This window comes from Pipistrellus hanaki (genome assembly GCF_964339955.1).
Source record: "Pipistrellus hanaki genome assembly, chromosome: 2".
In the NCBI taxonomy this organism is placed as follows: Eukaryota; Metazoa; Chordata; class Mammalia; order Chiroptera; family Vespertilionidae; genus Pipistrellus; species Pipistrellus hanaki.
Window position 1 is genome coordinate 29871729 of NC_140504.1, and position 27094 is coordinate 29898822.

Here is a 27094-nt window from a genome sequence, read left to right on the forward strand (position 1 = left end):
ACTGGGTCAGCTCTATCCTCCCAGACGCTAAGCAGGGCCTTTGTTTCTTAGCTGCTTTATTTCTCCTCTGCTCTTGAACTTAAAGTTGCCTCTTAAAATTGTATTCCCTAGCCCTAGCCAGTTTGGTTCAATGGATAGAGCATCGGTATGCGGACTGAAGGGTTCCAAGTTCGATTTTAGCCAAGGGCACAGTCCTGGGTTGTGGGCTCAGTCCCCAGTAGGGGGCATGGAGGAAGCAGCCGATCAATAATTCTCTCTCATCATTGATGCTTCTCTCTCTCTCTCTCTCTCTCTCTCTCTCTCTCTCTCTCCCCCCCCCCTCTCTCTTCCTCTCTGAAATCAATAAAAGTATATATTTTTTTAAAAAGTTGTATCCCCAGAGGAAATATGGCACCATGTGGGTGTAAAGGTAAAGATGGTAGAGAGGCAGCTTTGGCTATCCGTGGAAATTATTTCTTAATAGTGGGGGGACTTTCTGTACAGTTGACTTGTATTAAAATTGGTTTGTGATAATGAGTGACCAAAGAGATGCAGGAGCTTTCCAGGGTTATAGGATAACACTAGCATCGACATTGTATTTGAACCTTATATCTGTGAACAACTTTCTCCAACCTCTTATATTGTTATTTTTTAGGCACCAATCGACAATGGTTCAAAAATCACCAACTACCTTTTGGAATGGGATGAGGTAAGCTTGTTTTTACATTCATCTAAAATGCTATTTCAAAAATAAAATTTCTGAACAACTACCATTTTATTTCTTTATTCTTTTGTAATATTTGCTAAACACAGAAAAAAGAATGTAAACAGAGAAAATTTAAGCCAATAGTTATTGACTGAAAAATGAAGATGGATGGAAGTAGCATAAAGAATTGTGTGTTAAAACATATTTACTTCGCTTATTTGCAAAAAAAAAAAAAAAAAAAAAAATGCTACTGAAAGAAAAGACAGGATCTTCATTATTTTGGGGTTCCCAGTGTCTAGCCATTCATTAATTAGTATGAAAAATTGATTGTTCGGTCATCTTGACTGTATCTGAATGTCCTGTGTGCACTTTGGTATTGTATAGCTGGGTACTTTCTGTGGGAGAGTGGAGAGCACCTGGAGGTCTTACTCTGCCCACGTGTGTTACCCTGTCGGGTAGAGCATCCTACAACAGGTGCGCCGCTTTGCTGTTTCTGTTGCCAGAGGCCCTTGAAATGGTATTTGTGGTGGAATCTCCTCATCTTGAGGCCACTCTGTGCTGAATGGAGACCCAAATTCATTTCTGGTCTTGCTGAGCTACTAACAGGATCTCAGGCAGGAAACAATGTAGAGGACTCTCCTCTCTGAAAAGCAGCTGTGCTTTTTGTACCCGGAGACATTAATTCTATTCATTCATTTACCCTTGCTTTAGTCTATTTTTCTGTGACTGAGCAAACAGACTAGGATTTTCAGACTAGAAATCAAATTGCCTAGTCTTTGCAACTTAAATTCAGGGGACTTTAAAGTTTAGAACACAGGCTTAGGCTTATGCAAAAAGTAACTTGTCAGGTAGGGAAAAAATATTTTAACCAAATATAAAATGAAAATCAGATGAAGTTCTCATGATGAAATTTTGATGTGAAAGGGGGCGTCCTTCATCATTCCCTGGAGAAGCGTATTTTCCCATCTGGGTTGCATCTGAACAGCTAGAGTTGCAAGTTACCAAAGACAATGGTCTTTTGTTCTGAGGATCCTCGTGAATAGTTCCTGTGCACAGATTGGTGAAATCCCAGGTGTAACTGTTACATTTTACAGATCAGGTGGATTTCATGTTAAGGTGGTTTGATTGGAACGTGAAACCACCCCTGTGGCCCTTGTGGAAGGAGATTTTTATAGGCAGTCAGGAAAGGAACTATCTTCCCCCACTCTTCCTCCCTAAGGGTGAGTGGAGGTGGAATGCAAGTCTGTTCTAAGGGTGTTGCTTTGCTGCACAGACCTGATGGGGGTTTTTTCTCATAATTTAAGGTTTTATGCTAAGATAGAGTTTACCAGTAAAGAGGAAGCTTTTGTTCATTTCAGGAATCTTCTCAGGGCAGTGTGTTTTGCTCTTCTCTGACTCATAAGTAGTGTCAGAGGAGTTGAGTGCTTGAAATGGTAATGATTGGCTTCCTCCCTTTTGAATCTGGGTTGGGTAGTGTCCTGGCCTGATGCTGGGAGGAGATGTGCCGCAGCCTCAGATGAAGTGGAGAAACTATTTTTGATGACATCTGTAATCAATAGGACCTCCTATGGACTAGTGAACATGGAATATTAAATGGTTTATTTTTGGCCTTCTGTCTTAACCCTACTTGCTCTCCTTCCATCTTTTCCTTATTTTCACCTTAATTCTTCTGTCTTTCCCTTTCCTTTTTTCTCTCCCACCTTATAATTCCTGCAGATAAGCTTTATTGGAGATTCAGGTTCACTGATCCTCACCTACCATAGGCCTTTGCCAACACAGAAACCCTTTTTTCTATGGAATAATATTCACCTTCTAGAAAAACTCTGTAAAGTCTCCCTTGATAACAGGATAACTGAAAAAACACCATAATGAGGAGATGGTGGATTCCATTCCAAGCTTTCAAACAGGTCACTTAACTTCTGTGGTCCTCAGTTAGCCCTTCCATTTATGTATACTTTAAAAAAAAAATACATTTTTATTGATTTCAGAGAGAAAGGGAGAGGGAGAGAAAGATAGAAACATCAATGATGAGAGAGACTCATTGATCAGTTGCCTCCTGCATGCCTCACTCTGGGAACCAAGCCTGCAACCTGGGAACATGCCCTAACTGGGAATTGAATCGTGACCTCTTGGTTCATAGGTAGATGCTCAATCACTGAGCCACACCAGCTGGGCAGTTTATGTACACTTATACTATTTAGTCTTTCTCAAATCTGGTTAGTAGGATTGCACCTTCTGACAAGAGAATATTTTGGGATCCTTTTCACTGCTGTTGGTCTGTTTATTGATCATTTCAGCATTTATGGAGCATAGCTCTCAGTTCATATACATGGCATGTGAATACTGTTCACTGTTGTATTGGAGATCTATGACATTAAAAAGATAGTGTCCTTATTTGGATAGCTGAAAAAGCTAATGTAATGCTATCCTTCTATACTTTTGAATAGATACAGAGAAACAGACTTAGGAACATGCTTCTCAAATTGTTCCATCCATTAGCTTCTTTGTTTTATATCTCTTTCCCTGTCTCCCTAAAAAGATTAAAAAATGGTATCATTGGGTTTCCTGGCAATGAGGAGAGTACAAGCAATAGTAACCAGTTCATTCCTGCCCATCCTATCATTTCATAAGTCAAGTTTCTGATAGTCTGTGTTTCTAAAATTCTCAGCTAAGTTGGTGACCAGCAGGTCTGAAGGCAGGTGTGGCTCTCAGGAGGAACAGAAACAGAACCATTATAGCACAGGAGAACACTGTGCACCACCTCTCCTAAACCCATTGCCATTAATGGCAAACCACTGTTCTGTGGAAGTCACTTGGAAGTCACTCTCTGGGTTCTTCAATTAATAAGAACTGCTTTTGTCTATTAATAATTATAACTAGGCAATCCCTTAGTTTTTAAACCAATGTGGGCAGTCATTGTGACTATGAGATGGTAATGAGCAACTAAAAATGAATGCACAGGTGTCCTTCGCTTTTCTGCATTGGCCATCAATTTCAGTTTCCCCCTGAAACAGAACAGTTTTCATAACTTGGGAATGTGTGGCCTTTGCTTGCCATGTCCCTGTGCCGTGCTGATTCGGATGAGTTGTAGTGTGTAGAGCCTTGGAGCCTGTCATCTGGCCTTAAAATTTTGTAGATCTTCAGCCCCTGTTTGTTGCTCCCAGAGACCCCGTTGTGAGCAACAAAGCAGGAGACCATTTTCAAGGCCATTTTCTCCATGGCTGTTGACAGTCATTGCCTTTCAGTTTCTTTCTGCTGACAAGGTGCCCCTGCCCCTTGTTTAATCTAGTGCATGTCATTGTTATTCTGAAGGCTGGCAGAAAGCAGGTCTGAAACCTTGTGATGGTTTCTTTCTTCTGCTAGATTGGATTATTGCACCTGGTGCTAATTTAAAAACAAACAACAAAAACACTTTTATGAATTGAGTTTTAGTTTAATCCAGAATTATGAATAGCGTAAGAGTTTCTTACCATTTTAACAGCAAAACAATGCTTAGATGCTAGATTTCTCATAGAGATAGCGCTTTCAGCTTACTCTCCCATGGACCTCCCTGAGCTGATTCCTGTAACCTGCCATCCCCTCCAGCCACTCAAACTCGGACCTCTGTAGCCTCTTTCCTGGATGACATGTAGAGGCGGGAGTTTTTCTCCAGAAGGAGCTAAAGGGGAGGCTCAAGGACATAGAGGCCTCTAGGGTAAGGATGGGCTTTTATGAACAAGAATCATGAACCTCTGCATAGATTTACACATAAAGCCTGCCCAGTCTGGTTTAAGGGATGGTGATCTGGCCTTTTCCTTGAAAACTTGAGTAAAATGGCAAATTTCACAGTCAAATAGGAACTTTTCCATTTTAGAAAACATAAATTCCATAAAGTATTTATGGAAACTTAATTTGTTGTGAGTTCTACTCCTAAGACATTGTTTTAAATTGTGCCCTGCAGAATCCTAACTGCAGCTACCGTGTTTCCCCGAAAATAAGACATCCTCCGAAAATAAGACCTACTTACAGGTTTCCTTCTGAGTGAAATATAAGGCCCCCCCCTAGGCTAAACTTGAGAGATTTGGTCCACTGATTCTGAAAGAAATGGAGTCACAAGAAATTCACAGGGAAATTCAGGAATTGGATTGTTATGATGATGTTCCAGAAGATGATGACATGATTGTCATTGAATAAATGAGTAAATTCTTGATACTGTAGGATTCACAGTTTGTCTGGTTTGTGTTGACAACTACCGTACTACCATACCGTATACTGGTAATAAATTTCCTTTATTTTCATTTAACAGTAAATGTGTACCGTATTCTTCTTCATGGAAAAATAAGACATCCCCTGAAAATAAGACCTAGCACATCCTTGGGAGCAAAAATTAATATAAGACACTGTTTTATTTTCGGGGAAACAGGGTAGTTACTCAGCAAATTCTGGTCTTGCTGTTAATCTGTGGCACGGATTCATAGCAATGAGATGTAACAGTGGCATGGCATACGCCTAAAGAGATATGGATTTGTAGTCTCCGTTATATCTCTAACTAGTCAAGCAAGTAATTTAACCCCCAAGCCTCAGCATCTCCACCTGTCATTTGTCACATAGGAGGGTAAAGATGAATGAGAGTCAGTGTAATGATTATTTCATGTCACCTAAGCACAAGTTGAGACCTGGGGTAGGGAAAAAATTCAACAATTAGAAGGGACTGAATGAAAGGAATGGGACATTCTTCTGTTGGGAACTTGAACAGGAACCCTGAGATTAGTGTGGATGGTTTGCACTAACCAAAAACGGACGTCAGCGCTATATATAGATGTTCATTGTCACTAGCTTAGTTTCTGGACGTGACTGGAAGGGAATATACGAAAGAACCAGTAAAACTGCTTCATGGGAATGTACTAGTGGAATTCCCAAGAAGCTTCCTCATGTGTGACTCAGCTAGCCCAGAAAGGCATTTCACACATGGCTTTCCTGGTTACTAATGAGCCGACACAGCTGTAAAACAGTGGACTGAGAATAAATAAATACTATAGAAATTGAGAGGTGTATAATTTGAAATAGAAAGAGCAGAGAAGGCCAGCAGCAGGTAGAGCCCGTGGTGCCCAGTGATCCTGCTGCAGAAACCTCTGTGGCTGCCACTTCCTGGACATCTAGTTCAGGAGGAGCCTCCTTAGCTCATTTAAAAAATTGAGCTAGCCCCGTGGTCAGCAAATTGCAGCTCACAAGCCACATGCAGCTCTTTGGCCCCTTGAGTGTTTTGAAGAAATGGCGTTAGAAGTTTTAAGTTTAAAAAATTTGGCTCTCAAAAGAAATTTCAGTCGTTGTACTGTTGACTAATGAGTTTGCCGACCACTGAGCTAGCCCATAGGAGGTACGGAGTAACCAGTTTATTAATCAGATACCTTTAATTTAGGAATTAACTAATTAGTATGGATCATCTTTCAGAACTATTATTCACTTCATCCAAATGAATTTGCAATGGCTTTTTAGGTTAGACAGCAGCCATCCCTGGGAGAGCCTGGAGCCTCCCTGAGGACCACACAGCTGATGCTCTGGCTGAGGTGCCATGTGGCCTTACATGGCATATGGTGAATAGTATGCCAGTCCCGTGGAGAAAACCAGGAAGGCCCATTCCCATTCCCCAACCCATCGCCAGTGCCTGGGGTTGTTCTCAAATTTCTTTTGAGAGCCATAGGCCATCAGACACCATCTTTCACACAGTGCCTTAAACCGAACCAGTACCTGGCAGAGGGATGTGTTTGGTCACATCACAAACCTTCACTGTCATGGCTGAGAGTGCTTCCAGAGAACCAGGGGAATAGCTTCCCTGTGTAGCTCCTGCTGAAGGAAGCTAGACCAGGAAGGACTGATAATTCTGGGAGGTCCATAGGTACCAAAGGCAGCACTGAGTTCAAAGGAGCCATCTCTCTCAGGGACTTCAGCCCAGTCATCAGTACACCTGAAGCATTTCTCTACCTGCTTTTTATTGCTCATCACATGAGCGGGCAGTTATGTGTTTGGGCAGCAGAATGTGTGGGGAGCTTCGGGTTGAGGCTAAGTTACCATCTTGGTCATGTTGGTTGGCTGCCAGGTGGAAGGCAGCAGCCTTGGCTTGGCTAGATGATGGGCAGAGCCCAGCCGGCTCTCGGTTCACTTGTGACTAGTCCAGGCTTCCTGTTCCAACCTCACCACCTTGCTCCTCCTTTCCCTTCACTGGGACAGTCAACACATTGATCTTATCAAAGCAGTGACATCTGATGCACCCCATATATGCAGAGATAAAGGAAAGGGCCTGGTCATCCTTGCCTGTTTCAGGTAGCTAAGCATCTCTCACTAATAGGAAAGACTGGCATGCTAGGGGATAAAATGAATGCAGCATTTACATAGGAGCCTGTGACCACAGACTATCCCACCCCCTTTTCTTACCTTTGAAAGCTCCTCTGTGCCAGAGTGCTCAGCAAAATGAAAGAGGCAACACAGAAGAGAGTGAGGTTTGGCACAGGGAACCTTCGAATCCCCCCAGATGTAGAGTGTCTCCGCCTCCCTGTTATGAACCCTTCTTCTATATGGTTATGCTGCACATACATGCTCTTTTATTTCTCAAGCCAACATTTATCTTTGATGTTGCCTAGGGTCAGCCAGTGCTGGAACAACTTCTAAATATAGACGTCCTAGCAGACTAAATCTTCGAGCCTGGCAGTAGTTCAGTTGGCCAGTAAACCTTATTTTTTATTTGATTTATCTTTGCCGTTTCTGACAGGTTGAACTATGCCTGTTACAAAGAGTGCCCAGCCCAGAATCACTCAGCCCCTGTCTGGATCCAACAGCCATAGGCCACACAGCACATGACAACTGATAATCAAATTCCTGTAACTTATTTAGCAGACAGTTATCAAACCTGGTAAGAGCAGATGGAGAAGACAACAGGCATGGCTGTGAAAAAACCTGTAAGAGAAGGAGGTCAGTGGGGAGAAAACAGCAGGAGAAGTAGAAGTGGCAAAAGGAGCCTGTTCACCATCAGTTCTGGTGCCCTGGTGTTGGCCATACTCGTGTTCTTGTGCCAGAAAGAGGAACAGGAAGGATCATTTCCAGTCTGTTAATTTGAAGTAAATTGAAAATATCAGCCAACCTCATCTATCAGTGCCAGTTTGGGCAATGTCAGCTTCCAGAGCCAAAGTGCCAGGGTAATTGGAAATGTTAGCCAGAGCAGCCACATTCCCTGCAGTCTAGAGAATTACTCCTGGCAGGAAAAAACTGTAGCCTAAATTAATTGGAGTGTGTGTGAGTTACATGTTAGAATTGGCTATGGATGCATTAATTCCTTAACAGGAAAGCAACCCATTTAGTTGATTCATCTCCCAAAGTACTGAGGACAGCTTTGTAAAGATAGGTAAGTTAATAAAAAAGAAAATATACTTGAAAAAAATTGTTTTCATTCTTTCAGTTACTTGGCTCTACCAATTAGCAGTTACTTTTAAACATTTTAAACTAAAGATGAATCAATGGTCATTTTTTTTTATCTTCTACCAAAGTAATTTTTGGGATCTCTTCAGAGAGGCCTTATGTTGTAGGATGGTTTTGAGGCAAAAGGCCTGTGCTAAGTGCATGTGGAAAACAGAAGCCTTTATTTGGGCACGCTGTAAACATTTGTGTACTGGCTTGCGAGCACACTTCCGCTCCCTCACCTCCTGGTTATTTGTAATGCAGGAGGAATTTTAAAAGTTTACTGGGAATTTCATACTATAAACATATATAGTCATCAAAATAAAAGAGTGTAATATTGCAAAACAAATTACCCCAAAACTAATGACTTGGTGCAGCCACTTCCTTATGCTCCGGGATTAGGGGAGGGAATTTGGACAGGACACTCAGGTGGGGGGATGGCCTTTCTGGGTTCCACAGTCGCTGGAGTGTCAGCTGGGGGGGCTCACTGGAGATTCGGATCTTCTGGTTGGGTCTTCACTCACAAGTCTAGCGGTCACTGGTGGCGTTGGTAGGACCTCCTCTGGAGCTTCCTCAGAGCATGGCAGCCAGGAAGGAGTCAGAATTGCTAAAGTTAATGTTTCAGGGAAAAGACAGAAGCTTCATCTTTCAGACCCAGCCTTGGAAGTCACACAGCTGCATGTTCTCTCAGTCACAAGTGAGTCACAGCACACCCACATTAAGGGAAAGGCTCGTAGGTTTGGCTCCTCAATGGTCGGGTATCAAAGAATTTGTGGACATGTCTAAAATCACCACCATGTGGCAGAAGGCTTCTCTTAACTCTCTTAGTCATGAGAAACCGTTAATAAATATTTTTCCTTTATCTTTACATAGCACATATGGTGTGTTTGAGTAACTATGAAGTCATGAACTTTGAAAGTACAACATAACTCTTTTCCAGCTTCTGTTTCTTTTCTGAGTGTTCTGGCAGAGGGAGAAGGAAGATGTGTACCCAGAAATGCATGGGTAGATGGGACTCAGACCCTGTACCCAGTGTGGCTCAACCTCAGGGGCACTGCTCTGCCCAGTTAACAGATGGAGCAGTCACTACCTGCTCCCTCAGCGGTAAGGAGACGGAGCCCAGGAGGCAAACTGGACTCATGTCAGTTAGTGCCTCCACCTCCGTTGTTGCACTGGGAAGTAGGGGATGTGTCCTACTCCTTTGGGTGAGCCACAGGACTTCAGCAAAGTATTTAAATTTTTGGAGGAGGGGCAGAGAAAATAAGAAATGTGCTATAATTTTATTTAATAGCAATTTTGAATTAAACTATAGATTAGAAAGTAATGGACAGTATTCAAGTAGATCATTAAAGGGTAGAAGATAAAATAGAAAAATAGAATATATGTCCCTCAAAATATTTAAACCCTTTTATATTTATAACTTAATTCCAAATATCATTTTAAACAATGAAGTAATGTTTACAAGGTTAATAATCTTTGTCCCCGTGGTTATTAACACATCTTGAAAAATGTTTCCAAGAGTGAGTCATTCTCGGCTGTGCAGCCACGTAAGTATATTTCACATACTCCTCCAGCTTCCTTCCATCACCCCTGCCTTTCCAAGACTGACAAAGTTGGAGCTGGTAGACATTCTTCAGAATTTAGCAGGAACTTTGTTGGATCCAGAAGAACATCTGGATTCATTGTTATTAGACTTGTAACCAAATTCATGGCCTTTCCCGGAAGGGAGTGAAGATAAGGATGGAGCAGCGGAGAGGCAGGTGCTTCTATAATTTTTTAAGTGTTACCAGACTGAGCTTCCTCACAAAGATGGTGAATCTAGAACTGAAAGGGAGGCCTTGCTCAGCGAGGATCAGGTCAATGAGATGTCCAACCTAGGCCAGGTAACATGAGGGATATAGTGCAATTCATAGGCACCGAACTGCCCAGCACATACTAGTGGGAATGGAGAATCATCCGGTCCAGTGGGATCTAGAATGGAGATGACATACGAGGTGTTTTTGTTCAATAGTAAGAAAGAGGGGATGGAGGCAAAACTGGGGAGTTCTGGACTGGGGAAGGACTGGTCTGGTATATTGTGTGCACACTAGCCAGCTTGCTGGCATACCCAGTGCTTTCCTGGAAAGCAGTTCCATTTGTCTCAAGGCCCAGGAGCTGAATCGGTGCTCTCAAGCCCACTCTGGGTGTGGGATGACAGTAGGTTAGCGAGAACCATAAATTCAGTCTCGTGAGAAGAGGAACACTTACCTGAAGAAAGTCACGCCTCACCTCACCCTAAATTGAGTGCTGTGAAGTTTATCGACACACGGTTGATTTGTATGTTAAGATTTCTTTACACTCTAGTAAAGATTAGCTTTGTCCTGGGATGAACTTAATGTGTGCTTGGGTAAGCCCAACATTTGAAATGGAAACAAGCCAGGGAACCCTGACAGTCTGCCTTTTTTTTTTTTTTTTTTTTGGCTGTGGACACTGGCAGGAGAAAGTGGGTCCAGAGCAAGGCTAGGCATCCTATGGCTCATGTCAGATATAGCCCGGTGGCTAGGTCCACTCCAGAATGCTCAATGGTGTGGGCTCGAAGCCTCCGTTCCCCTATTCTCAATCGGGATAAAGTTTTCTTTCCTTTCCCAGGAGAGCAGGAACTCAGGTGCTCATCTGAAACAGGTCTGACCCTGATTGCAATCCCATGGTGCAAATCTCATCTCACAGTGTGCCAAGAACCAGGGTGCTGCTGAAACCGGTTTGGCTCAGTGGTATAGCGTCGGTCTGCGGACTGAAAGGTCCCAGGTTCGATTCTGATCAAGGGCATGTACCTTGGTTGAGGGCACATCCCTGGTAGGGGGTGTGCAAGAGGCAACTGGTCGATGTTTCTCTCTCATCGACTTTTCTAACTCTCTATCTCTCTCCCTTCCTCTCTGTAAAAAATCAATAAAATATATTATAAATAAATAAAAAATAAAAGAACCAGGGTGCTGCTGGGCAGGCAGGCTCCGGCTCTTCCCTGTGGACCAGCCAACTCCTGGGCCTTTTGAGACCCCATCCTTCACTCTCGTTTGTGGGTGGGACACACCACAAGTGGTCTATCAGCAGTGGTTGACCAGGACAAGGCTTGGGCCACAGATAAAACTGCTTCCAGTGTTTCAAAGTTCATGACTTCCAGTTCCAGACTATTGATAACAGCAAGCCTAAAAACTGTTTCTTCTCTTTTTTTCAAATATATTTTTACTAGAGGCCTGGTGCACAAAATTCATGTACTGAGGGATGGGTCCCTCAGCCCAGCCTGGCCCCTTTCACAGTCTGGCAGCCCTCTGGGGATATCCTACTGATGGCTTAGGCCCACTCTCCCTGGCGAGCTGGCCTAAGCCACAGTCTGCAGGAAGCAACTGGGATGATCAGGGGAAGGCGCCACCCCCACCACTCCACTGCTGCTGCCACTGGCAGCCAACACAGCCAGTCCCTTCACCACAAAAAAATGACAACTTTCTTTAGGCATTTTCAAGATGTCTCTTTCATAGGATATGATCTACCTTTCTTTCTTTCTTTCTTTCTTTCTTTCTTTCTTTCTTTCTTTCTTTCTTTTTTTCTCTTTCTTTCTTTCTTTCTTTCTTTCTTTCTTTCTTTCTTTCTTTCTTTCATCTTCATCTGAGGACATTTTTCCATTGATTTTTAGAGAACATGGAAGAGAGAGAGAAAAACAGAGAAAAACAAAGTGAGAAGTACACTTCTATTGGTTGCCTCCTGCATGAGCTCTGACCTGGACCCCGGTCAGGGAGAAGCCTGCAACCTAGGTACATGCCCTTGATCAGAATCGAACCTGGATCCTGGGATCCGCAGGCCGAGGCTCTATCCACTGAGCCAAACCGGCTAGGGCAGGATATGACATTTCTTAGCCCCTCCAGCAGCAAACATTCATTTTTTTCCTCCAGGAGTATGGTGGAAAAACCCTAGATCACCTTCTTGGATTATTATCCAAGTTACCAAGAGCACTGCGAGTGGTGTACAGGGAGCTTAGCCAATGAAAGGTCAGAAAAGCTGTTTCCTTTGTAGCTAGCACACAGAGGCGGGACTGCTGGTGCACTGTCTCCCAGTAAGGGCTGGCCCGCCTGTGTGTTGTGTGTCTGCTCCAGGCCCAGCCCTGGCCTGGAGCAGACACACAACACATAGGAGCAGGCTCACCTATGTGTTGCGTCTTCGCTCCGGGCCATCTGCGCATGTAGCCTCCTCCTGAGCCAGTCGTGATTGTTATGGCATCCTGGTATTATTTATATATATTTCAGAGAGGGAGGGAGAGAGATAGAAACATCAATGATGAGAATCATTGATCGGCTGCCTCCTGCACACCCCCTACTGGGAACCAAGCCCACAATTTGGGCATTTGCCCTGATTGGGAATCTAACCGTGACCTCCCAAGTTCGTAAGTCAGTGCTCAACTACTGAGCAACACTGACTGGGCTGATTATCCATTTCTCTCTCGCTTTTTTAATATATTTTTATTGAGCTCTTGCTGGTTTGGCTCAGTGGATAGAGCATTGATCTGCGGAGTGAAAGGTTCCGGGTTTCATTCTGGTCAAGGGTACATGCTGGGGTTGGGGGCTCCATCCTCAATAGGAGATACACACACACACACACACACACACACACACACACACACACAGTAATTGATCTCAGAGAGGAAGGGAGAGGGAGAGAGAGATAGAAACATCAATGATGAGAGAGAATCATTGATCGGTTGCATCCTGCATGCCCCCTACTGGGGATGGAGCCCGTAATCCCTGACCAGAATCGAACCTTTCACTCCACAGGCCAATGCTCTATCCACTGAGCCAAACCACGAGGGCTGGTTACCCATTTCTATTAGGATCATGTTTTCGTGGGAAATTTTGCACAAGGATGATGTTAAATTATTTAAAAAATAAGTTTTCTTTCCAAGTAAAGCTAGTATATCTCAGTAATCCTATGTAGCTTAAATTAGATTTTATTAGATCAGGGATCATGGCATAGTTTATAATCTCTCAGAATCATCAGGAAGTTATTATTTGCCATTTATAAAACTTTGCTGACGTTAACAGCATGAACATTTTCCATTTTGATAAAGTGACTAAGCATTTATGTTATTATTCCTATCAGTTTGAATCTTTCAATCTTCTAAGGCATCATCTTTTAAAAAAAAAATCCTATTTCTTAGGATTTACTTTATAAATTCTGTTCACAACCTGGGCTGCTTCTTGGTTTATAAGCAGATTCTCAACTTCACCTGTACCTTGAACTTGTACTTCAGTGCATAGCCCCAGAGCTGTTCATGGGAGACCCCGCCATCATGCGTAAGCCATCAGCTCGCTGGAACCCAGGGCTTTCTCCGTCCTCATTTGCTTACTTCTCAGCTGTTGATTACTTTGTCCTGCACTCACTTTTATGATGGTTATTTTTTTCTTTCCAGGTAGCCCTTTTAAAGTAATCTCCATGGCATACATGAATATTTTACTCAAAAGCTTCTTTCATGTCTGAAATATTTTAATCTGCTTTCCATTGTGTTTGCTTTATTCTCAGTGACTTCTAAAAATTCACCAATAGGCCTTACTTCTTTAACTCCGTGACCTATTTGCTTCTAAAACCTGATTCCAAGAGTTCTGCCAATCTGGGTCTTTCCTCATGTTCTTAGGGACTGTGCATCTTGGAAGGTAGTAAGATGGAAAATTTGGCATGCTTTGTCTAAACAAGTTGGAGTTTATTTAGCAGTTGTTCCTGATACTGAAGTGGTGGGGGTGGCGCCTTCCCCTGATCATTTTTAAAAATAAAAATGTTGGAAACATAGGAAATGTCTTAAAGGTCAAATGCCTCCCCCATCCCCGTTCTTTGGTGAGCTCCTTTAAAAGAAGGCTAGTTCCCATCAGCGCTGCCTCCCCACTCTTTTTCTCATTTAAATCACAGACAGTCTGGTTTTCACCAAATTAAAGCAAATCAACCTAGTAAGGCACAGACTGACTTTTATTTACTGGCTGTAGTTCTAAGGACCAGAAATGGGCAAAGGAGCCCAAACAAAGAAATAGGAAAAATGAGGCATTGAAGGGGAGCCAGCTTTGGGTTTGGAAAGGATGAGGCTTCCGTGGCGGCAGGATGTGCCTTTCTTGCTCTGTTTACTCTGAGCTCAGAAATAGAGGAGAAAGAAGGTAGATCACGCTACAGCCTGAAAGGGATACAAAACATACCAGGGCATAGAGTGTAATCAGACACTGGATGTAGTTATGCAAATGTATGTGGAATAAATCGTCTGCTGCAGCCTTAATACTCAAGGTTAAAGTAAGCGGAATGGCACAGGGACTTCACTCCAGCAGCAGTGGAAAAATGCTATGCTTTACTCTTTGCACCCAAATGTATGTTGAACCTCATCAAATGAGCTTTGAATCTTAAAGACTATTAGGACTTCTCTTCCTTCCTGGGGTGGCACCACCTTGCTCTGGGTGGGGAGGGAGAGGAAGTGTTAGTTTGAGGATGAAGATGGCATGGTTGTTTTTAGTCTCTTCACCCTAGTGATACTGCAGGCTAGTTGTGTGTTTATTTTATTTTTAATTAAACTTTACCTGGGATGTGTTTTAATGGTAAGAATTTGCAGGCCTGGTTTTAAAGGAAGGAACTGCTTGAATTTGCTTAGGAGGAAAATGTGCTTTCTGCTTTCTTTATAGAATAAATTGAGAATTTCAAACATATTTCTGAGGGCCCTGGGCACAACCATCTGATTAGAATGCTAAGATACAGTCAGCGTTAGCAGGTGGTTTTCTTTGCAAGAACATAGATAAAATACTGTGGATTGTGGCTATGAAATATTTGTACTAGCAAACCGCTGATGTGAGTATTTCATGCCTTGGAGCATGGCACAGCACAGCTAAGGTTTTTTTCTTATTCACTGGTCTATTAAGAGAACCCACTGGAGTGTTTTCTTTTCACTTCAAGGAATTTGAAGCATCATGTAAGGCTAGGAAGGCATTAAAAACATATTACCAGCCTCATAAGACACTTAAGAGTAGCTGTATTACATATAAATGATTCAGCCAGTGTCTCAAGTACTTATCAGACATTCATTTTACCTCTGCAAGCATTGATTGAGCTCCCAGATTGTCCAAAGCACTGTTATGAGAAAAGCAGATGTGGACGAGATGGTGCAGAGGCACGTGACCAATATTTAGAAATGGGTGAGCAAATAGCTCACCATCGCTGGAATGTGCGTGGTGGAGATGGTGGCTGCTGCGAGGCTGGAGAGGAGAGGGAGGCTGGGAAGACTTTCTGTGGCCGCCGAGCTACATAGCCTGATCCTCGGGTGCAGGCAGCCCCTGCGAAGGACTGGGTTTCGGAGCCCTCAGGCTGCAGACCCACCTCAGTTGGTCAGATTGGGCAGTCTGGCCAACCTGAGTGAGGAAGATCTAGAAACTGCCTTTCGTGTGCCTGAGAGGACCTTCTTATGTTATTAACCAAAAGCCACTTTCTGAGTCCGGTGCGTTGTTCATCCCAGTGACATTTTCAGCAGTGCCTTTATGTTAAGGAATGGCATTTCATTGTAGGCACTTTGATGTGCAACCCAGACACTTCCCCTTCCTTCTCTGGGTTCTGTGCATCCAAGCTAGGAAGGTAAACGGTTTGCAAAATGTTCCTTTGTTTTCTTACGGTTGTTTACTTTTTTAAAAACTTCGGTGCCTTGTTTCGCTTTTCTCTTAGGGCAAAAGAAACAGTGGTTTCAGACAGTGCTTCTTCGGGAGCCAGAAGCACTGCAAGCTGACGAAGCTTTGCCCAGCGATGGGGTACACGTTCAGGCTGGCTGCTCGGAACGACATCGGCACCAGGTATGACGTTTTTCGTCCTCGTCTGCGTGGCGGTTCTGAGTCTCCCCGTCACGCCCTGGAAGGCACAGGAGCGCCCGCTGCCTCCACACGGAACCAGTTTGAGCCTTTTCAAGAGGGAATGTTAATCAGAGAGTACAAGGCCCCTTCTGAGGAGATCATGCCGCTGTGTGGCCTCTTTGCAGTCTTGCAAGCTGTAATGCAAAGGCCCCCGCGAGGGGCACTGTGAACCCAGGTGGAGGTAATAGTGCAGATATTGAAAGGAATCCCTCTTGGGGTGTTTTTATTTTTGAGGTAATGTGCCTTTTTTTTTTTTTTTTTACCACTTTAGCAAGCTCCTCTTCTGTTGCCTTTTTCAATTATATGTGAGTATTCCCTGATACAAGGAAAGAGGTGCTGGGCCAGCATTGTTGTCAAGCTGAGGGCAGATACCAGATTGGAGAAAATCTGACTGCCTGGACGCAAGCTCAGAGGCGGCAGAAGAAAGACAAGGGCAGGTGGAGAGTGAGGCCTCAGTGGGTCCAAGATGCTTTGAAAAGATCGTATTTTAGTTGCACTTCCTGGGCAACTTGATTAAGGGAAAAGTCTTTTCTTCCGTCACTGCTTGTGGGAAAGCCTAAAGGTTCAGCACATCATTGGCCGCAGCCTCTTTTCCAGCCTAAAATCTTAGCATCGCGAGGTTTCACAGCCTGCCCTGCCCACCCATGCTCGCCACTGGCTGGTTAAAAAAGTCATAGCAATCAAGGCTTCCATGGTTCAAGAGTTTGTAAATGATTGGAAGCACCCACAAGCTTCTGAAACATAGCACTGGATATGTTTGTAAAACATTTATCTCACCGACGGACGTCATTTGTGCTCACACTGATTCCAGGTTCCTGGTAGCTGTGGCTCACAGCGTGGTAAACATTGCACGACCTGGTGCTTTGGGGGAAAACAAATCCTTACCTCCATTGTCCTGTAACGTGGTGTGCTTTTTTAGCATCAGGCTAGGGGGGAGGAGGGGGGAGGTAGGGTGACGCATTGGCAAATCAAAGTTGTGGTAGGAAATATCTCACAATGCCTTTCTTTACTTGCTAAACCTGTCAGACCCAGGCTTTGCAACCCAAGCAGCTTGGGCAGAGGGAAGCTTACCGTCCTCGCGTGGAATCGCTCCTCAGCTGTGTGTCCCTGGGCTTGTTTCTCTGCAGTGGTTATAGCCAGGAGGTGGTGTGCTACACGTTAGGAAACATTCCTCAGATGCCCTCTGCGCCGAGGCTCGTTCGAGCCGGGGTCACATGGGTCACGTTGCAGTGGAACAAACCAGAAGGCTGTTCACCGGAGGAAGTGGTCACCTACACCTTGGAAATCCAGGAGGATGAAAATGTAAGCTTTGGCGATTTCATACACTTGCCAGTGTTCTGTGGGAGTCGGTATTATCATAACCACAGGGCACCATGAAATTAGATGAGCTACATAAATTCAAAAACAAACCCTTAATTTCTACCCCTACGACCACCACCACCACCAGCCTGTCTTTTCCCATCTCTCTGAATGGCATCTCCCCTTTCACTTGGGGAACTCAAAACCCTTGCAAACGTTCTTGACTCTGTATATTAAAAGTTAACATCCTTTTAAAGCCTCCTTCAGTGATTATTCTTAAAGCTCACTATTTCTCTATCTCTCCCCAGCTATTATTACTCTTTTACAAGCCACCATCATTCACCCCTGCATTACTGTGATGGCTTCTGTAGTATTTTACCTGCCTTCCCTGACTATACCAGCCTCTGTCCTCCCCAGGAAGCAGAGTGATCCTCTTAGATAAGAGGAGGTGATGTCAGTGCTGTGCTCAGATCCCTTCCCACCATGGTACTGTCCTGTGTCTTCAGAGTAAAAGCCTAAGCACTCACAGTGCCCACACGCCCCATGCTACGGAGCCTTTGTCCCTGCCACTGTCCTCTCAGAGAGCACACCAGGTGTGCCCTGGCCCCAGGGCCTTTGCACCTCCTAAGCCTGGCAGCTAGCGCCTGGTAGCGCTGACTCACTTCCTCGTTTCCATGAAGTCTCTTCTCACACGTCACCTCTTTCAGGAGCCCCTTCCTGGAACAGTGATGTCTGATCCAACTTTCCATGATGATAAAAATGTCCTATAGTTTGTGCTGCCCAATACGGTAGTGCCTAATCCCATTATTGAACATTTTAAATTTGGCTGTGGGCCCAAGGAACTGAATTTTTACTTGTATTTAATTTAAATTTAAAGAGCCACATGGTGGCCCAGCTGGGTCAGCTCAGTGGTTGAGCATTGACCTACGAACCAGGAGGTCACAGTTCAATTCCCATCAGGGCACATGCCTGGGTATCCAGCTCAATCTCCAGTGTGAGGCATGTAGAGGCAGATAATCAATGATTGTCATCATTGGTGTTTCTATCACTCTCTCCCTCTCCCTTCCTCTTTGAAATTAATAATTTTTTTTTTTTTTAAAGAGCTACATTGTGGCTGTCATATTGAACCTGCACTGCTATGGAAAGCACCTTGCTAGGTTCACCATTCCATCCCTTTACCCAGCTTAATGTTTTTGTCATAACACTTAACACTATATGGCAAACTTCATTTTATGTTTAGTTTTGTTTGTGTGTTTGTTTTCTTGGTCACTTTCTCCAACTGTCATGTAAGCTTCTATGGGCAGGGCTTTGTTCGTGGGCAGTGTTGACCCCATAGAGAGAGCCTGATGCATAGACGTGCTCAGTGATATGGATGGATGGATGGATGGATGGATGGATGGATGGATGGACGGACGGACGGACGGACGAGAATACTGTGGAATGAATCCTCTTAAAGGATCACGCCTTCCCCATCCAAGCTGTCCTTTCGCCCTTGGCCAGGAGAGGACACTGTGGTCTGAAATCTCAGGCACGGCTCACATGGCTCATTGCAGCTCCACCGTGCAGACCTCAACACAAGAGGCTTTTTCCATGACAGCATTGTGAAATAACTTTTTAAGTACCTGCTGCTTTGTAACAAGTACCATTTGGTGGTTATGTTTTTTTGTTTAAAATGCTTATTGAGTAACCAGGAAAATTTGTTCTGAAGGAAAGCATTTGGTGACACTGCTCCAAAGCAAATTTACACTCCCTCAGAGAGCATTGTTCTCATTTAAGTTAGTGTCAGCCTCACGATAAAGTGGAACAGATCCAGGAGGAAGTACAGGGGGATAGTGTTACGTTTTACCTAAAGCTGGAATGCTGGCCACAGCACCAAGGGCTCCTAACCCTTGTTTGCAAGTAGCTGCCCGACCTCTGGCCTGCCAGTGATGCAGAGAGAGGCGACATAAAAATCCTACATTTAGTGCCCAGGTTTGATGGTACTGATGTTTTTTTCTGGCTTTGCCTTTTCAGGATAACCTTTTCCACCCAAAATACACTGGAGAGGATTTAACCTGTACTGTGAAAAATCTCAAAAGAAGCACACAGTATAAATTCAGGGTGAGTCAGTCATTTTGGTACCTGAACTGCTTTAAAAAGAAGCTGTTTTATGTTTTACCCACTTATGTTTCAAATTGACTCTCTAGGTTAAAAAAAAATGTTTTACGTTTGAAGCATATACATTTTTGAAGTAACACTTACAGAATGCACACCAGATTTCCATTTTAAAAATCTACTTTTGAGAGGGGGACAGTGGGTGCTGTAGTAAGTTGTATCACAGCATGGCCAGGTGGCCTCACCCAGGAAGGCCCACACTCGGCGCACCTGTCTCTCACCTGCACGGCACACCCTTCTCTTTGCTGTTTCTCCTCTTCACTGGATTTCTCTTTTATTCTCCACTTCCCTTCGCTCTTCTGCCCTTTATTTTTTCTCAGCCGTTTCTATTTTTCTTTACCCACTCCCTCCTCTCTTGGGCTCTTGCATTGGTTAATAGCCAGCATTAATGTCACTGTAGGACTTTGTGTCGTTGCCACTAACGCTGCTTTGCCATCGTTGAGAGAGGAAACCGGGTGCTGCAGCACTGCTTGTTGACCCTGTGCGCAGCCTGTTTTCTGTTAGGACAGTGCCCTTTGGAGAGAGGAGTTTCCCTCGCCCCTTCTCTAATTGGGGGTCAGATGGTGTTACCTGGCATGTAGTAGTCACTCAGTAAGCAGCTGTCAGAGTATCAGTTGAAGGTTGTGACTCAGTTTGAGGAAAAGGGTAGTTTTTTATTATTTTAAGGAACCCTTGCTTTTGGTATTTGATGCTGGCTGTGAGAACATGGCTGCACTACTAACATTTCTCCACAAGGTGGCACTGTCCTACTCTTAAACAACTGAGGTTATTTTTATCTGCTTGCTGCCCATCAGTGTTTTCCTTACACAAAACAATGCCAGTAAGGTGGTGATATACTACTGGCTTTGTTTTGTGTCTTCTTGAAAGGGTAAAAATGTCCTTAGCTAAAACCCGCCTTGTTTTATTTTAAATTGTTAATAGCCAACTATACAGAAAATAAGTACTTCATAGAGAAACACAAATCAGTAGATTGAGATAGAGAAAATGTGTGTGTGTGTGTGTGTGTGTGTGTGTGTGTGTGTGTGTGTGTGTGTGTGTGAGAGAGAGAGAGAGAGAAAGAGAAAGAGAGAGAGAGAGAGAGAGAGAGAAGGGGGGGAGTGATTATGGATACCTTGATCTTGTCATGTTAAAAATCACCATTGCTTTAATGGCTGATGTCTAAAGCATGTTAATGTTATCTCGGTTGTGGTACAGCTCACTGCCTCTAACATGGAAGGGAAAAGCTGTCCGAGCGAAGTTCTGGTGTGTACGACAAGTCCCGACAGGCCTGGGCCGCCGACGCGACCCCTCGTTAAAGGGCCAGTGACGTCGCATGGCTTCAGTGTCAAGTGGGGTATGTTTTGCTGCTATTGCTTCTTCTTGGACAGATCTTTTAAATGTATTCATTTCAGTAGTGACAAACCAAAATAAAAAACAAAAAGGCAGTATTACTTGCAGGAGTTTTACACATTTGGAATGAGCATGTGAGAAATATCCAGAGAACTTCACAAATTGGTAAACGGACAATTTAACAGCATCTCACTTTCTGATTTTCTTGTGTTACATGGTTTTCCTTCTATATCTTTAACGTGTTATTGATTTGAATGTAGTAATCTCTGAATATGTATTTTATTCTTCAATAGCTTGCCCTTAAGAAAGTCATAGTTAATGTTAAAAAATTGTTTTGTAAAATTGATATTGAAGATAAATTTCAAAATTTAGGTATGTTGTCATGAGTAAATTTTGACATACAAAATGTTCAAGTTAATATGAATTAGGAAAACTTCAGGGTTTTTTGTGTGTATGTGTGTTTTTGTCATTTGTATGCAATCAGAGGCTGTGAATTTCAGGAATTTTTCATATTGAAGTTCACTATATAGTCTTTGGGAACATCAGGTGGAAAGAGATTGTGGCTCACCTCTGTTTCTATTATGTCAGTGAAATGAGTGCTATTAGAATGTTGAAAAACATTTGCAATTATATGTAAAACAGTTATGAGATATATATAAGTATCATTAATGTCATAATAATATTAGCTACCTAAAAGGAAAAAAAAAAAGCAATCAACAACAGTAGAAATTTAAGATTTTACCTGGCAGCCAAGTAATGTAAAGGGAATTTAAAATCTTATTAAGTCATTATTTGAGACCAACCACTGAGACATATAACTGTTTCAAGTTACCTAGTAATTTTGAGACATAATTATTAAGGTATGTATTTCCCTGAAAGATTGATATCTTTAAGAGAAACTATAAAAATCTAGATGTGCTTTTTGCCAGACTATAAACCTTTTTTCTCAGAAAATCCTAGAAAGTTTTGTTCACACCAATATTTACTTTTATTAGCCATATGCTATAATGTTTAACTTTATAATTATTGTTTTAAATATCTATTACTGGAATCTGTATTTATTAATGGAAATAGCAGGTGAAGAGAGAGAGGCAAAGTTCCTAAATCTATATGTCAGTAATCTGAAGGTCCATCTAAAATACAGATAGTAGAGGTAAGTTCTGCGTAGACTTGCAAAATTACAATGCAAGAAATGTTTCTGCTCAGAAAAAAAAATTCTTGCAGGCAGTTGGGAGTGGACTAAATACCCACAATGCCACAGGGCTCTGGGAGTAAGCCAGGGCCTCTTCCTCAAACCCCCTCTTTAGTGCACAACCTCATTGATCCACAACTGTGGCTTCACATCAGTTTCAGTTGGGATATAAAGTTTGCTCAGTAGCAAATTGTGGTGGAACAGATAGATTTATTATATCCTGACATTTTATTTATTTTGTCAATGAATTTTGCACTTCTCTTTCCTTCATCCTCCATCTCTCAGAAGAATCTGGTCAGTGATAATATCAGTGAAATAAAAATATATATATATATATATATAAATATTTCAACTTATATAGAAATCACTAGATTATTAAAAAGCAAGTTTCAGCATTCTTGAAGTAAATGTGTTAACATAACTTAGAAAAATTAGTTCATATTTTGAATTTTGCTCATGTTTCACTAAATGAACGCTCATTGCCATTTCTAGCTCTAAAGAAGTTTGAATAATCTAATAGTATTTAAGGTTCTTTGGTTTTTAGGTTCTTTTTTTTATGACAGGAGTTGTGGGAAATAATATTAACTGTTTAAATGCAGAATTGAGGTAGTGTAATTCGTGATTTTACATGTTCGTTTGCTTACTTTCCAGATCCTCCAAAGGACAATGGTGGTTCAGAAATACTCAAGTACTTGCTGGAGATTACTGACGGCAATTCTGAAGGTCAAGTTTTGGGAAGTGGTTTATTCAAATCCAATAGCAACCCTATTTGCTAATATGATAAACATCTGTATACAGGAATAGTGGGGTGGCATTAATTCTAATGATAGAGCTATTAATATAAAGAAACCTTAATCACATATCGATAGTTTTTCTCCTTCAAACACAGCATTTTTATCATGCTTTAAAATTCTCTGTTATTTCTTTAACCCAGAGTTCCTAACTAAGAGACTACTTCAAACTTAGTTTTTCTTCCCTTCTCGGGGCACACTTTCTCTGGAAATTCTTATAAGCAGAGTCAGAAGCAATCAGCAGGAAGGGGAAAGTGGAGGTAGCTGAAGAGTGTGGCAATCTACAGATTCCCACGTACAATGATGACAGACAAGATAAGAGCATTGCTGTAGCAAGTGTAGAAAATGTTCTTTCCATATTTGTTGTGATTTCTGAGTCAGATTATTTATACATGTCATAATATGTGGATTAAAGTTGGACAATGTTGGATATTGAATTTCTTAAATAATGTCACTTTTTTTGTAATTTTTAAAAATTTTTAGCTTTTTCTAATAAAATTCATTAGGCTTTAATAGAAAAAAGCATAGTCATCAGAATTAAAAATGATTTCTCTCAATAATCCTTGTACTCATTATCTTAATAAAAATCTGTCTGTACATGTGGCCAAAAAAAAGAGTTAACAGTAACTTTTACGAACAAATACATCCAGGTGTGTGGCTTGCCCTTTATTCTGCACCACAACAACCACCTGGAGTGCTTTGGTTTTTCACATGAACAAGGTCCTATTTTAAGCTAAAAAAAAAACTCCTGAAAATGCTTTGAGATGGGCACAGCTGTTGTTAGCATAAACTCACCTGTTTACATTAGAAACCCTCTAGAACAGTGGTCGGCAAACTGCGGCTCTGTTGACTAATGAGTTTGCCAACCAATGCCTTACGCCGTGGTCGGCAAACTCATTAGTCAGCAGAGCGGCAAACTTCGGCTCTCGAGCCACATCTGCAGTTTGCCGACCACTGCTCTAGGAGATGAGGCCTCTGTGTGTCTGCAGTGGCTCATGGTGAAAACCTAAGTACATTTTGAATTTTCTCGGCTCTCTTGACCACTGATGACAAATCAAAAGTAGATGCCAGTCTCTCCTTCAAGCCCTCAACTTTGGTGCATACAGTGATGATTAACGAATCTTGGTAGTGGTCCTTGTTCCTGGTTACCTTTTTAGTACAGGTTTTATAATCAGCAATGTCAGGATAATTAATTTAATATTCTCCCTTTTCCGGGGGCCCTAGTGCATGTAACTTAATTGTAAATCTAACTGGATAAGCAACTGTGGGAATTTGTGGACGTTTCTTTAGTAAATATTGCAGAACAGGGTAAGACATTTCCCCAACTTCATGGAGTAAAACAGTCAACTGGAAATGTAGCGTTAGTGAGAGCAGAACAGAAGGAAAAACCATCCCAGCAGCCCAACATGGGGAGGCCAGCAGTCGGTGGAAGCAGCCAGACTCCTCCGTGGCCCTGCTCGCTCTTTAATCCCAAGAAGTGGTCAGGGAACTGCATCGCCTACTGAGTGTTTCCTCTTTAGTTTGTTACACTCTCGGGCATTTTTGTCTTTTAAGTGGAGCTCCATGAAGATAGCAGGCCTTTACCCAGAGGACTCAGTGTGCAATGGGAGGGCTTCCCTCCTGCAACCTCCAGGCAGATAAGAGCAGGAGGCTTCACTGACCAACCAGAACCTCCAGGCTGAGCAGCCTTCCCCTGCCCAGTGGCCCCAAGGTCTCACCAGAAACATCTCACTGCTTCCCTGCCACTGTTCTGCTCCTTCACCACTCCTCCTCCCCCAGCCAACCTCAGAGGTTGTGTGGTTTCAGCGTCTAACCGCTCAGTCAGAAAATGTAATAATGTGATATTAAGTTGTCTAGCCAGCAGTACTAAGTATTAAAAATGACTCCGTGATACTTTAATATTTAACTTCATAAAGGAAATGGAAAGAGAGCCCTTTAGCTCATAAAAAAGAGAATAGGAGACACTAGTGTTTATGAAAACCACTTAAAGTGTTTTGTGTTTTTTCAGTTAGTGGTTATTACTACTTACCTTTTTACCAAGGACATAAACTCACACAGGAGTCTTGTTTTACAGCAGGTCAGTGGGAAGTGGCATACAGTGGATCGGCTACAGAATACACGTTCAGCCACTTGAAACCAGGCACTTTGTACAGACTCCGAGCATGCTGCATCAGCACTGGTGGACACAGCCAGGTTGGTTTTGTTATGGTATACATTTCAGTCAACATCTTTGGTCAGCCTCAGACAACCTGTCAATAACAACAGAATAAAATTGCTATTGAAAAATGTATCTTGGTAGTGTCATCTGCTATGGCATCCCAGGAAGAAATGCAAAACTAGGGTTTTTTTAATTGTGTTTTAGAAGACATAAAAGATAGGCCCATCAATGTCATGAATCCTCAGAGAGATGCAAATTAAAACCACAGTGAGATATCACCTCATTCCTGGCAGAATGACTGTTATCAACACAATAAGTGCTGGCAAGGATTAGGAGAAAAGGGAACGCTAGTATACCACAGGTGAGAATGCAGACTGTGCAGCCACTGTGGAAAGCAGTATGGAGTTACCTCAAAAATTAAAAATGGAACTGCCTTTTGACCCAGGGATTCCGCTTCTGGGAATATATTCAAAGAAACCCAAAACATTGATTTGAAAAAATACATGCACCCCTGTGTTCATTGCAGAGTTATTGACAATAGCCAAGATTGGGAAGCAGCCAAGTGGCCATCAGTAGATGAGCAGTTAAGAAAGCTATGGTACATTTATACAATGGAATACTACTCGGTCATAAAAAGGATGTCTTTGTGACAGCATGGAAGGACCTGGGGAACATACGCTAAGTGAAATAAGCCGTCCGAGAAAGTCAAGCGCGATATGACTTCACTTACATGTGGAATCTAGTGAGCAAAATAAACTAACAAAATAGAAACAGGCTCATTGATAACAGGGAACAGACTGACAACTATCAGAGGGGAGAGGGGTTGCAGGGCTGGGTGGAAAAGGTGAAAGGATTAAGCAAAAATCAAATAAAAACTCAGGGACACAGACAACACTGTGGTGATTACCAAAGGGAAAGAAGGATGGGGGAGGTAGAAGAGGGTAAAAGAGAGATAAAAGGTAGAAGAGGGTAAAAGAGAGATAAAAGGAGATTTGATTTGGGGTGGTGAACATACAATATAGTATAGAAATGATGTGTTATAGAATTGTACACCTGAAACCTGTGTCAGTTAACTAATGTCACCCTAATAAACTCAATTTTATAAAGAAAAGAATAAAAGAGAGGCCCAGATAATTCTCAACTGAATTTTGATATTTTCACATTTGTCAATTATTCTTACAATTTCACATGTGTCCGTTTTAGCTAAATAAGGGAAACTTCTGTTATTGCAATGACAGAAAAAGATAGAATTTAGAATAAAAAGGAGAGACTTCTTGCACAGTTCCCTGGCAATTTTGTGAGAATGAGACACACCTTCTTGAAGGAACTTTACTGCCATCTGCTGGAGAGTTCCTGCAAAAACCATATACACCTGTAATAATTAAATTGAAGGGCACCTCCTGCAGTTGTGCGCCGCCCAACTTACACATCAGTAGGCAGCAGCTGGTTTCTTGTTTTCTATTTATATGACTTCACACCAGCCAGTTCATGGGTTGAAAGCCTTGGTTTCAACCACAGTGTTCTCAGAGGCTCAAAATAACCTAATAGATACACAAGAAGTGCTCTGGAAGTGAGATAACTGTTGTCTAAATGGCTTTAACTCACATTCAAAAAGTGAGGGACAAGATGGTAATGACATTTTTGTTGTTGAGAAACTGAATATTATAATTTAAAACCATTACTATTGAGAGAGAGGGAGGATATTGAGAGATGGTGACTTGTAGTCCTGTGCTGGGTTGACTTTTCAAGAGAACGCCTGTCATTTGGGTACTTAATTTTACCCATCAGTCCATCTCCAGTATTGTATTGTTTTTCTCTCCCCAAAGAGCAGCAGTGTAATGTGCAGATGGACAGACCCCTGGGGAAAAGGAATCCAGTTAGACAATGCTTATGCAGAGCTCTCTGAAGTGTCTCCCAGGGTGGGGTAGGTCACACATAGCCACTGAATATCAGCAGGCACCTTCTGGGGCGGTGGGGGGCCTTTGTACGCGGCTCATGAGGCAGAGGTACCTCTCTGCACTGCTTCTCAGGAAGGAGCTTGGTCAAGCGACATGGTTCTGCCTTGTTCTCTCCTGTCTCGGAAAGGGGTTCAGCTTCTACACCACCAGCCTTCGCAACCAGTTCCTGTAGAAAGATGGCCTACTTATTTTAGCATTAATAGAACCTGCTGGC

The 27094-nt window shown here is 42.6% G+C and overlaps 1 protein-coding gene across 6 annotated transcripts in view; it reads left to right on the forward strand.

The window, feature by feature from the left end:
• Positions 1 to 27094, forward strand: part of FNDC3B (fibronectin type III domain containing 3B) — a 311128-nt gene that overhangs the window by 238276 nt on the left and 45758 nt on the right. For 5 of the 6 annotated variants that reach the window (XM_084874157.1, XM_084874153.1, XM_084874152.1 and 2 more), the window contains exons 11-17: positions 635 to 688; positions 15818 to 15942; positions 17127 to 17301; positions 19312 to 19398; positions 20647 to 20785; positions 22625 to 22696; positions 24839 to 24957. In XM_084874157.1, coding sequence (XP_084730283.1) covers positions 635 to 688; positions 15818 to 15942; positions 17127 to 17301; positions 19312 to 19398; positions 20647 to 20785; positions 22625 to 22696; positions 24839 to 24957 — 771 coding nt within the window. The remainder of the gene's footprint in view (positions 1 to 634; positions 689 to 15817; positions 15943 to 17126; positions 17302 to 19311; positions 19399 to 20646; positions 20786 to 22624; positions 22697 to 24838; positions 24958 to 27094) is intronic. The other variant, XM_084874156.1, reaches the window with a different exon arrangement.